General features: G+C 40.5%; 1 protein-coding gene across 2 annotated transcripts in view; it reads right to left on the reverse strand.

The window, feature by feature from the left end:
- The window catches only part of atl2 (atlastin GTPase 2), a 106,138-nt gene continuing 92,757 nt past the window's right edge, over positions 1-13,381 (reverse strand). Inside the window, exons 8-14 of one of the 2 annotated variants that reach the window (XM_039738841.1) lie at positions 12,097-12,235; positions 10,208-10,335; positions 10,058-10,114; positions 8,140-8,211; positions 6,272-6,703; positions 1,899-1,913; positions 1,564-1,814 (exon numbers count right to left, since the gene is read on the reverse strand). In XM_039738841.1, the coding sequence (XP_039594775.1) occupies positions 1,704-1,814; positions 1,899-1,913; positions 6,272-6,703; positions 8,140-8,211; positions 10,058-10,114; positions 10,208-10,335; positions 12,097-12,235 (954 nt within the window). In that variant the 3' untranslated portion in view covers positions 1,564-1,703. Of the gene's footprint in view, positions 1,332-1,563; positions 1,815-1,898; positions 1,914-6,271; positions 6,704-8,139; positions 8,212-10,057; positions 10,115-10,207; positions 10,336-12,096; positions 12,236-13,381 lie in introns of those variants that run through there. The other variant, XM_039738843.1, reaches the window with a different exon arrangement.

The following is a 13,381-nucleotide window of genomic DNA, read 5'->3' on the forward strand; positions in this document are numbered from 1 at the left end:
TGATACTATATCGTTTGATTTAATTATGTATTGAAAAATAAATTACAGGAATAAAGTTTAAAATGCAAGGACAAATCAAGTTCAACTATTTAACATTCCCATTGCTTTGCCAGAGGCGGGGTGGAATCTCAGTGCTGGAGGCAGGTTGGTTATATGACAAAAATATCAAAAACTCCAATTTTAAATGCATTCTCACATTAGGACATTGACCACAAAAAACATTCCGTTACGGAAACTGTACTTGAGCCTACCACGGAACCAGGATTTCCAATAAACTACAAAACTTTTGATACAAAATCTGTATTTATATATTTATAGTTAAATATACATGCCCTATTAATCGGATAGAAAAACTGACGGTAAGCACACTGTACAGACGGACGTCAGTTTGGATGGAATTGTTGTTAAAACGTTGGCATATCCAATGCCCTTTACTTTTATATTACAGAAAACAAAAACCCGAAAGTCACTTCTTATACCTTTAGGGCACATTTACAGATTAAAAATAAAAACTTAAAAAAAAAAAAAAGAAGAAGAAGAGGCAAGGCAATGTGATCTCAAAGTTCTCCCCGCCGCCAGCGTTCACTCCCTGCCACGTGCGCGGTGTGGACGTCACTACGTGCAAAATGGCTAAAAACTGGCAGGCTGACGCTAAAGGAGAATTCAAATAAAATTGCAGCGGCTGACTGACGAGATACAAATACAATTTGGAGACAATCGGGAGGAGGAGGAGGAGGTTGATGATTTGTATTTCAATCATTTCTACGGATGCCTTTTTAATTTCAAAAGATACACAAAGCAGTGATTGGCTGCCTTTCCCTGAAATTGCCTTTTACGCGACTCCAGTGCAATTTTTCAGAAAGAAAAAAAAAAATGGCTAAAGCTCGTCGTCATCGTCCAATTAAAACTTCACAAATGGACTAATCCACGGTGGGCGAAGGAAAAGGAAAGCTGTAGGAGGTCCGAGTGGGACTCACTGGTCACATGTCAACATCGTGCACCCGGGTGAAAACGAGAAGACCACCACGAGTGCCCTGAAGGACTGCAGCCGGCAGGTCATCTTCTGAGTCGTCGGCGGTTTCCTCCAAAGCCTTTTTGAAACGTCAGCTTTGTAAACTTTGGTTCACAGAGTCCATTAGTCTACAGGCAGCACTCGAGGTCAGGCAGGCCAGGTCAATGGGGTGGGTATGGTGGGGTTTTGGGGGCGCCCATCAGTTCATTTTTAATTTGGCATTTTGTGTGACCTGATCAGTCAGGCCAGCTTTAATGGAGTTGGCCACAGTCTGTCTTATGTTGTCCTCCATGAGCTGATCACTCAAAGGCTTCAACACCTAGAAAGTGGGAATGGAGGGAGGGAGGGAAAGTGAAAGAGAGGAGGGGGGTGGGGATGAAAGATGGCAAAAATGAGAACAATGAAAATAAATGAAAACAAAAAACGTACAAAAAAAAAAAAAAGACACGGAAAACAAACAAATAAAAATGTAAACAATGACGGAGTGTGGGCCTGCTGCTGCTGCTCCACCAAGAAAAGCGATCTTCTCCAGGAATAATCGATGGAGGGCCCTTGAATGTGCAACTCGGAACCACAAAAAAAAGTTTAGCTTAACAAGTTGGTCTGGCAGGATACGTGGAGACCAGATTTTAAAATCAGCCCGGCGGACACACGCAAGAAAAAAAAAAAACAAAAAAAGTGAGCCATGGCGCTAGTTTCTCTTCTTGTTATTGTTGTTTGCAGAAAGTCTCAGTCTTTGCGCTGATGCAAACATTCGCCATGTCACTCGACTTCTTGCCAACTGAAAAAGTCTGCAAAATACCTAAAAACAAGGAGCGCACCGTTAGTACTTGGGCAAGAGGCAAAGAGGGGCGGCTCAGCGTCCATCTCCCGCCAGGTGGCTCACCTTTCGTGGAGTCCTCTGTGCAGCAAGGAAGAGAAAGAAAGAGCAAGAAGATTAATAAGTTGGAAAATGAACACGCGGCGCAACATTCACGTGTGTTCGGCAACTAAACTACTCGATAGGAAAGTTGGAGCATCTCACTGAGTTACTTCATCTGACAGTCACTTGTCACATTAGTTTATTAAATCTTTATGGAACAGGGAGCCAGAGTCTAAAATAAAACGGATAACGGAACTGCATGTGTTAGTAGACGACATTATATACGAGACTAAATGAAAAAGTAAAAGGCGATAACCACAACAGGTAGAAGCTGATGCAATCCAACATTTGCAATGGCTTATGGGTAGATTAACATGCTGTGCGTATCAATCTAGTTGAAGCCCAGGTCAGACAGAGACAAACCTGCTGATGTCGGTACAGACGTGAAAACAGCAACACTCTTGGGCTTGAAGCGGAAACAACAAGTGGAACCAATGAAATCTGACCTGGTGACCATCAACGTCACTCCCACATGGACATGGCGAATGCCTTCACCACAGAATCTCACTTGGATATCTGCTATGGATCTGCACGAGCCACAGGATGACATGGGGTACTGCAAGGTGGGCTTTCCAAAACCGCTTACTGATCTGCACAGGCCCTTCTGACCAAAGTAGTCACACCACAGCATGTCATTCAACAATGGTGCGTCCATGTTCATGTGACCTTGGCTTCAAATCGGCTAAGAGCTGGGTGCTGCACTCTGTGTGTGTGTGTGTGCGCAGACTACCCATAAGCCATCACAAACGTGCCATATCGCATCAGATTCTACCCAGAATATTTAAAAGGTGATTCTTGTGATCCGCAGGCTGAATTTGTTAAGATGCCCCCAAAACTCTTCAGTAAGCAAAATCCTTTGACCGAGAATACACTGGACACCAATGTTGGGCCAATAAATGGCTTAGCAAGACGCAAAGAGCTCGCTCTGAATTGTGAATCTTAATTCATAAAGTGAACTCCAATTACTGTACTAATGGGATCTGCATACACACTGGCACTCCAGGGCTGTGGAGTCCGAGTCACAATCTCAAGGCTCTTACTCCACTCCAGCATTCAAGTCTCAAGTGGTCAGTAGGATTACAACTCCCAAAGGTGACATCTCAGGTTTTAAGTGGGTAACACTTACTGACAAGCCAGCCTCACTTGAACTAAAGTCCTTTACAAGAATGTGGACACTCGCACCATGCTGGCCAGACGGGCACTGCCATGTGACAGGAGCCGAGCAAATGAAGTTATGGAATGACCACGAGCGTCAGGTTAGATTAGGTGCTATTTTCAAATGAACTCTGTCTAATCCCCTCTAATAAGCAGTCAAAGTAATTTAACAGGGTTTTTGATTAAAAAGGCCCATCAAAAATACTACCAAGCCTTTACCAACTACCAAAGAGAGTCAGGGCGAAAGTCTGCACACACCCAAACATAGACAGATGTTCAATACAATTCACTTTTTGTCCTTATTTAATAATTGCAGGGAGCACATCTTGCTTCATTTGTTTGGAGAGGGAACACATTAAACAGGGCCGACGTCATCTGAACCTAAACTCGGTAATAAACCCTGTGCCAATGCTCCACTGTCCACTTTTTTTTTTTTCACTCTGCTATAGTGGCCATTTTTGATTTCCATTCGGACATCCGTTTGCTACCAAATTTCTTAACGTGCATTGAAAACCAGGCACCTGGAAAGTAACTACATTAAGACTGGATTTTTAAAACCTAAATAAGACCCAGTTTGCAGTGTAATGGTTTGTGCTTTTCAGAGCAACACTTTTTTCCCCCCACTGGAGTTTTCTCAATCGTGAGCACTAAGGCTGGAAAGGATGCAGCACTTCTGTTGAGGCCTGTGGGCTCCCAGTACTAACCATGGTATATGGGATGAGGGCGAGTGTCATATTTGATAAACACTCCACATATTTACCAAAAATTACAGAACAGTAAGGCTTCCAATTAAAGCTACGGGAAGAACCTTAAAGCATATTCTAAAATCAGCCGGTGTGTTTCAGTGAATCACCACGAGTCGGAGCTCTAAATGGTCAGAGCACATGAAAACATTAGATAATTACGTTATACTGAATCAGAGAACAGTTCAGCCGCACTGCTAACCTGCCTGTGGTTACTCGCTAGAGGATTAGTGGTGATGTGAGCCCACCCCAATAAGGTCTTCAGTGACACCGTATTATTAGAGCAAGGTTACAGCTTAGTGGCTGAATCCCCAACCGCCTAGTGGGCACACATGATGTGGACGTCAAGATGAAAGCGCTATGAAACATCACAGTTTAGAGCAGTGGGCTCTAACACCAGTCCTGGAGGGCTGCAGTGGTTGCAGGTTTTCATTCTAACCCCTTTTTTTAAAATTGGTGACCAATTTTTGCTGCCTATTAACTCCTTTTCCTTTCATTTTAATGGACTTATTTTTAAGATTTGTTCCCTTGAACTTCATCAAAGATCCTCTGAATTGCTTCAGTTCTTTCCTTAAATGGCACCCAAGCAGGTGGTCTTCTGTTGGCTCACTCACTTCTAAGTCGGGGCCTCAAACTCCAACCAGCTGCTCAATTAGACTGACTCGTTCTTTAATTCCATGGCTTGTTGCTGCTCTTGTTGTCAAATAGCAGACATTTTTGAAATTCTTGATTTTCTCTAAGAGCTCTGCTAAAATGTTTTGGAGACCTGAGCAGATCAGCATTCCTGAGACCCTCACCTTTCTTTATTTTCAGATATTGTATGATGGACACCAGTTGTATCAGCTCATTTTGGAACTCGTCGCTCAGCTGCTAATTAAGGAAAAAAGAAACAATTAAGGGGTCTGAGTCTTCAAGAACAAGTCAAATAAAATTAGTTCAACAAATTAAGTAGCACTAATTAAGAAAAAGGGTTAGAATAAAAACCTGCAGTCACCACAGCCCTCCAGGACTGGACTGGAGTTTGAGACCACTGGTTTAGAGTGTATGGTCCAACATAAAGAACCTAATGTTTAGTGTCAGTGTGAAAGGCAAAGCTTTTCCACAATATTGTATAGTGTGTGTGTGTGTGTGTGTGTGTGTGTGTGAGTGGTGTGTGTGTGTGTGAGAGACACCTTAAGGAACTGTGATCTGGACAGGGTTAGTCACACTTGTTTGCCCAATAAGAGTCTGCCTCGACAGAAAGCAAGACTTACTGCCATATATCAACTTGGACGGATACATTGAATGCACAGATGAGGAAATTCTAGAATGAAACGGGCATGAAGTGAACTGTTCCTACATTATAATGGTCCGGCAGATTCAGGATCCCCCCAGATTACTGTATCTGAGAGGAGAGCCCTGTTTCCAGCAACGCTCTCATTGATGGTTCAGTGTACCAAATTACCAGATGCTGCACAATATGAAGCAGTCAGGTTTTGCCAAAGCGCCATGCTAAAACTCAGCTTTAAAAGTGAGTCTCAGCAAGCACCAACTGCAGGGCAATCCAATCCCAACTGGATTTTTCCATTTGGACTGTTGGAGGGGTTTCTGGTGACCTATTCAAAACTGCCAAAACACGGGTGACAAATGAGGCAGAGGAACAGTTGAAGGCTGTCCTGAACACACACACACCCCCCTTACTAACCACAATTGACAAAATTCATTTTACAGCAAAGTGCCAACTGCTTTGCTGTACGTTTTTCTTCCTCTGCCTTAAATGCTTGGCAGTTTAGTGTTGCGTTATCCTGCTGGATTAATTCCAATGTGTTGTGTCCTACACAGCAATGTCTATTAAACCACCACTTCAATATTAATCTTAGTGCGGTATCTGACTTCATAAGGCTGCTCCTTTAAGAGCTTGTTTTGCATCTTACTGTTGGTTTTTCAGAGTCAAGAACTTACCGTAGACAGAGTGTACATGAGAGGGGACACATTAGGAAGATCCATCATCGAGCAGCGATCATGAAACACTGGGCCTGATTAAGATGAGCTCAGAGCAAGCCAAGAGGGTGAGTTAGTTCACTACAGCAGGTGAGCTAGCGAATACCACTGTGGCCCAATGAGAGGCCAATCAGTGTTAGTCACCAAAAAGAATGAGGTGCCATCAGTCAATCCTGGCGATCGAGACAGCAACTCAAATACAACTGCATGGAAATGCACCACCGGTATTGGTAACTTTACCTGAATAGAATTAGAACGCCTAAACCAAATTATTTTGTTTCTAAAATGCAAACTTGCTGTGGACATCAGAAAGCAGTCCAAAAAAGGTGTCTAAAAAGAAGTGCCCACTGGTCCCCAGCAAGCCTGTTTCTCCATCATAATGGCTGAACTGATCCTTTCCAAAGTGGAACTTTTGAGATGCTTTAGAGTAATAGGATTTAAGAAGATACTCGTACGTACCTGTTCCCATATGGTTTCTGCAATCTGATCGATGATGGTTCCGATTTCTCGAAACTCCCCAGAGTATTTCACATATGCCCAGATACAGAGGGCCAGTAGTGCCACTCCCATTATAAAGTTACATAGGGTAGCTATGGAGCTCACTCCAACAAAGCCAGTCACTGCAGAGACGATGTACATGAAGAACATTACAGCGCAGAGCGTTGCAGGTGTGCGAGCAGCATAGAAGATATTTTTGCTGTCATTGTGCTTAATAAAGTTTGCATAGGTCTCCTCGATTTCTGTCTCCAGCTGCTCCTGGTACCGCCGACAAAACTCCTCACCACCCATTTTCTTCACAGACCGGAACTGTCGGACAGCGGAGTCTTTCAAATCCAGGTGCTTGGCTTCCAAATCGGAAGGTGCAATGTAAGGCTTGTCACCACCACAAACCTGTGGCAAAAAGAATTAAACAAAATCAGGAAAAAAAATTTAAATAAAATAATCTGGGTCTTTAAAATATGTGATGTAGTCTAAATTAGAAATGTCATGCAAAGTACACACATCCTAAAACAGGTTCAAAAGGTCTGCCTGCATACATCATAACTAAATAATACCCAGACATGCTGCTGGGCAACACAATAGGTGTGGGACACAATCTTAGCTCATCCTGTGGAACATACTGGACTAAAGTAAAGTCAATCCAAAACACCCAAACCCCTTTACAATTATAGCAAAATGCAATACAGGATGGCTTGCTTTATTTTTATTTATATATATTTTATATATAAATATGTTACACAGCAATGTGGCACTTCAGAGAACTGCATTGTTGTGTCAGTGTGACATTTCTATTAGCTGAACCATAGACCAATTATTGGTATAGCAATAAAGATTCGGCTTAAAAAAAAATAAATAAAAAACAAAGGGTGACACACACATTGACCATTTAGTACATTCAGCTTCCTCATTTGTAAAACAATATCCAAGTTTAAATAAAGAGCACAGCTGACATTTTATTGGGTCCTCAGGCAGAAGTATAGTTGGAAACATGACAAGCCGATTAACTCTTTTAGGGCGGATGTCATCTTTTGTCAACATCCAGGGGCAGAGGGCGATAATCAGCTGCTGTAAACATCAATAAAAGTCACAACTCTGTTATAGGTGGACCCTCTTTGCTAGGAGGACCGTTAGACCCGTTGACTTGTCGTTGAATACCTGCGAGTGTTTGAAGACCGTTGAGTAAACAACATATAAAACAGCAGACATCGGGCAAGAGAGCAAAGTGGCACAAAGCAAAATACTCAGTCCGCATTACTTATTTGTTTTTTGTGTATTATTGCTAAATCAGACTAGGACTGTCTTAAAGACAGGCAGCTGTTTGTTAAAAAAAAAGTGCCATTCAGCTTTAAGTGATGAGACAGACGTGTTAGAAGTTTGTGAATTTACATACTGTAGAGGCTCATGGAACATGAAAACAGAGTGACGTGTTGTAAATAAGTATTTTATGTTGCTGTGTGTGCTTTTTAGAAAACTGTTTTGAAAAAGAAAAAAGCCCTGAAGGAGTTAATTGTTTTCTTATATGCACTAATTGAAGAAGCAGGTTTCATGTCATTTTGAATGAGCATGGAATCAGATTCATACTGGGCACTGACACTTCTCAATATGTTTTAGGTGACCACATTGAAGATTTAATATTTATAAAAAAGGAATATGGCCCAAGTGAATGTACACAAAAACCATCATTTTTAACTTACTCTCAATATATCAAAACTTATTTCTTTCAATATGAACTCTATAAATTGTTAGCTAATGCGACAGCCTTACAACAGAGCGAGTCCACATCCAACCAAGTGTTCTCACAATAAGCTATGCTGATCAATACTCACCTGCTCCATACTTTTGCCATACAAGTCCTTTGCTCCAGCAACGGCAGCAAGATTGTTAGCTTCTGCTGTTGCCTGTTTGAAAGATGATAAAACGACATCACTCTGCGCTCATCAACTAAATGTGACTCAAGATCATATACATTAATAACTAATACAAGCAATGGCAGGCAAAAGTTCATCCTGGACAAATCAGTGATGGAGGCAAGATTATTTTTTCCATTCTAAAAATGAATTTAAACGCTTTCACTAAAAACTACTTACATAGATTTCATATTAAAACACATTCTGCAACTCGATAGCGAGGTAGGCATGTGGATCCAAGATAGCAGAGGGGAAGTCTGGAACAAATGCACATGTCTGAAAGGGGCTCTCATGTGTCCAGAGGGGAGATGGAATTCTCTCCTACAGTGGAGCTCTGCGTCTGCTCAAGTTTAAAGATGAAGCGTGTACTGAACTTCTGCTTCTCACTTTAAAAATTACAGGGACTGAATAGCAAAGGCTTTTGCATTCCATACTTTCTTTTCTAGCACCTAACACCCAAATCTACAAGGTACTCTTGTGGTGTAGCAGGTCCACAGCTCATGTCAAAAGGCCACTTTTAAAAAAAAAAATAAATAATTGCTGCACTCGTGGCTTAGCGACGGGGCGTGTGGCTGAATAAAATAAACTTTTCACAAATGGTGTATCCCTGCAGGCCTACTTAAGTTGTATGTTCCTATATTATTTATATATATATTTATTTATGTACATTTTTTGTAATGTAAAGGAGTCCATTCATAAAATTGGTAAGAATGCACAAACCTGGACTGAAGCAGAGGGATGCTGGGTGACCCAATATGGTCGAGTGTGCTATGTAGATTGAAAGTTTAATATTTCCATACCTAGTGACAAATTAGCCTGCCATTTAATTGAAATTAAAAGGTTGTCTAACACACAGTGCCAACAAAAATGGAGCATTCATCTTCTTGTCCATTCATTAACAAATAAGATCACTCTTGCGACCGGGTCTTGTGGCTCCAGTATTTGTGTTTCATTATATATACACACCTAAATCTTCCTTGATTAGCAGGGTTTTAAAAAGGCATCTTTCAGAAAAAGAAAAAACAAAAAAAGGGTACAGTGCCAACACAAAAATCAACTGTGAAACCCAAACAGATGGGCCATCAATTTTAAAAAGTCAAACCATTAAAAATTTTTATGCATCTGAGACATAACTGGCTTCCACAAATGTATAATGACAACAGTACTAAAGTCCAAGTAGAGATGGCAAATTATTATCCCAGAGAACTTGTTTTGAGGATGTGCATAAGGAATAATTACATAGATAATCAGATTTATGTATATCCATCTATATGGAATATCTATATACAGTATGTGCACAAACACCCCTAGTTGTAAAAAATATACAGCTTCATAGATACAAGAAAATGAGTCGTGAGATAAATGGTATCTATTTTTGCAACGTGAGCATATATCTGATGCTTAAAAGAATTCTCAAGTACAACAGCATATCAGATTAACAGAGTTCATAAGGGTCCCTTAGGCCACTAGTAATAAAAATTGTTGCAGCACTGGTAATACGTTCTTAAAGCTACTGCTGTTCAATTGTGTGATACAGATCAGCAGCCTAGCAGCAACAACTTGAATTTGGAAACGGAGGATGCTGCCGACTTACAGAATTGTTGGCCGTTTATTCTACACTTCATGATCGAGACAGAGTGAGGTAGGTTGGAAGGGCTGCCACAGGATGGTCTTAACTATAATTTTTACAATGTTTTTCTTTATACAAAAATTCCCAAAATGTATATAGGTCAAATTTGGATACAATTCAGTTTGGTTAGAAAGATCAGCCTAATTTTAATTACAAGCAGCTGATGATAAAGAGAACTCTTTAAAGACTGGAAATAAAATGAATTACCTGAAGCATAGATTTGGGATGAGGCAATTCCTCACCTTGGTAAATCTTCATGTACGCCTGAGAGTCAAAACACAAGGAGGTTAAAACCCACTACAATTTTCAAAGAAGAGGTCTTTGTATTTATTTATATACAAATTACAAAAAGCTCACCTTGAAGTACTCCACAAGATCCCTACAAGTCACTTTAGATCCATTAATTTCTTTTTCCACCAAATTCTCGGGAGCCAGAATTAACGGCACCAGCTTCTCCAGCTCTATTTTAAACTCATCATCTATATCTGCAAGAAAATAAAGCATCCAAAAAATAAAATATGACAATTTAAATGATCAGAGAATGTTTCAGATATGCTGTTATTTTAAACTGTCAAAAAAAAAAAGGTGTAATTTCCACTCTTCATAAAATATGCAAGCAAAAAGACCATTTCTTGCATAGCACTTGAAAATTAAGTTGGAGTTCAAAGAACCATTTCCCGTAGTACAAAATGAAGAAAATGTGCTGCAAGGACACATTCATTAATGTAGAGGCCAGGATATGGCTGCCCTGGGTGATCTGATGCTAGGAATGAAATTAAAACCAACCTAAGTCATAACCTTAAAACATGCCATCATGTTAAATGCAGTTTCAAATTAGCCCCCTACATTAAAATGTAATTAATTAAACCTAACAAACATGTGGATAAGTCAACCTCCAAATACATTTCACCCTCTAGCAGTCAACCTTAATTTACTAAAAGCTTTCAACATTTAAAAATGGGAAAACAGCAAATTGCTTTACCAACTTGTCACCTTATTTAACTGAATTAAGGCAGCAGGCACAAAGGCATCTTAGGCAGGCAGACAGACAGGGAGTAGCTGTCTAAATTGGTTTTATGTTACTGGTCTATAGCAATGAGGTACCTCTGAAAATTTAAGGAATGCAGGACCTTTAGTTACCACCATTATGGCGACTATTATGGCAAGAAGTACTGTTAATTTGAGGTTTCGGTTCTTAAGCACATTTTTTTTTTTTAAATCAAGATCTTCCACGCAATATGCCAGTATCTATATAATAAAAGCCCAGCGCAGTGTCCGGGTTCCTTTTGGCTGTATAGGCGCCCCATAGAAAAGCCCCAGTCCGTCCCCTCTCAGAATTCCAGCTTACCCCCCTCCGTTCTTTCCCCTTTGCTTTTATTTTTCCTGTTCCCGAAAATCTTTTCAAAACAAAAGTAAAGAAATAGACAAAGAGTCACATTAACGTCTTCTCCCCTCTGCCTATTAAATAAATCAATAAAATGAAATAAAAAAAAAAAATCACAAAAGAAACGGAAAACACAACCTACCCTTACAGCGTCCCCCTCGCTTCTGGCGTTACAGCCAAACACGTGGTGTATGCAGGTTATGAGGTGTGACGCTAATTAACACCCGTACTACAACAGATTATATTGTTGATATACTATTAACTATTTATAGGGATCAACTCTTTTGGGGAAGTTCATAACAAAAAAAAATATTAAATTATAAATAACATGTGCACTTGAGTATTTCGAGCCCTGCGTCTGAGTCGGATGGTTCCCCTGGTCACCAATTCGTGTGTGTCACTATGCCCACTATGCTTTTCCGTCTTCAGCTACCCATGTGCACTTGTACGGAGACCACCTTACGGAACAATGCCGAAACGAAAACGCAACTAAACCTGTTTCTGCGAGAGAGGACACATTACAGCGTCATTACGAAGCAAAGAGGCAAAGGCGTGACAGTCGCTCGCAAGAAATGGACACTCAGCATTCACACAGATTAGCCCAATGACGCGTCTCTGCCGCACAATGAAAGGCAACTGAAACCCCTACAGAGAGAGAAGACAGATTACGCCGTGATCATGAAAGAAAGAGGAAAAAGCGTGCCAATGAGACACCCGACGAGAGGTCCTTACGATTGAGTCCTTCAACTGTGGTCATCCAACGTGCAGCGTAGTGCGCGCCAAGTTGCTAGTGTATAAATAAATGGCACATTAACAACACACATTTTAAATGGACAATTCATAGAAAACCAAAATTGGGTACCTGTTAACCTTCCATCAAAGTTTGGATTTGTTGCAACTTTAAGACCCGGGTGTGGCAGTAAGAAGCATTTGATATTGGAGAAGCAGGAGTGAATGTGTTTTCTCACATTCTGGAGCTCTTCATGCTGTTTTTGTTTGACCTAAGACATAAAAGTCAAGAACAGAATAAAGACCACCGCATCCTAAAGAAAGTCCATGGCTAAATACTCAAGCCTACTGCCAGCCCCATGATCTCAGTTAATGTTTATTGAATTGTTTTCACACAATTTTTAAAAAAATAAAATAATCTACTGAACAATCTCGTTTTACTTATTTAGTGCCCTGCCCAGGGTCGGCCTCTGCCCTGCACTCAACTCGGCCAGTACAGGTGCCAGCTCATCACAACCCAGAAACCAAATTAAGCAGATCTGAATATTGGTACCTGGAGTTGTACTTACAGGTATTTGCTTAGTTAAGTGCCTGGTTAAGGTGAACTCATTTAAGTGCTAGATACAAATGAACCGATGGAAAGTCTAATAAAAGTATTTGTTTTCACTCACAACATCAGAGACTACCATCCACATACTTTCAGAAATGTATTATTCTTTTAGTAAAATTACTGTTGGAATCTTGGATTACATTCATTAGAGTGTCACAGAAGACTAGGCAACTCCAGGATGAATTTATTGGAGAAAGGACTCCATAAGGCCAGATCACAAATCAAATGTACGTCTCACAGCTCGGTGGCCATCACTCCTGGTATCCGGGGCTCAGTTGTCATGTATGTAGAGTTTACTTATTCACTCAACACTGATGAGAGTTTCCCATCTCTCAAGACTTATAGGTTCCAGTTACTTCGGGTCTCTGAATTGTCCCTGTATGAGTGGGCCCTGCTATGACCTGGCATCCTTCTCAGAGTTGCTTTCTGCCTTGTGTCTTATGCTGCTAACATAGTCCTCCGCCTCCCATAACTGAACATAAACTTCTGGGAAAGTCAGAAAATCATTTTATTGAATAACCCACTCTTGACAAAAAACTGTGCAATAGTGGCTGGCTTGTTTCTTTATGACAAAGAGCTCCTCCATTGTTAGAAGCAAAACAGTCAATCTAATGGCATATTGAAGAAATAAAGGTAATAAAGGAAACAATTTAACTAAAAGTTAGCACAAAAACTCAAGGCAGCTCACCGACTGAATTAATCATGCTAGCTTTCGATTAAACTAAATTTGAGAAACAAATGTAATGTCTGTCATCAGCATCTCAAAAACCAAAATAATAAAAATTACTCAACTGTAAGTGGAAATATT

Source organism: Polypterus senegalus, chromosome 16, assembly GCF_016835505.1.
Source record: "Polypterus senegalus isolate Bchr_013 chromosome 16, ASM1683550v1, whole genome shotgun sequence".
Classification (NCBI taxonomy): Eukaryota; Metazoa; Chordata; class Cladistia; order Polypteriformes; family Polypteridae; genus Polypterus; species Polypterus senegalus.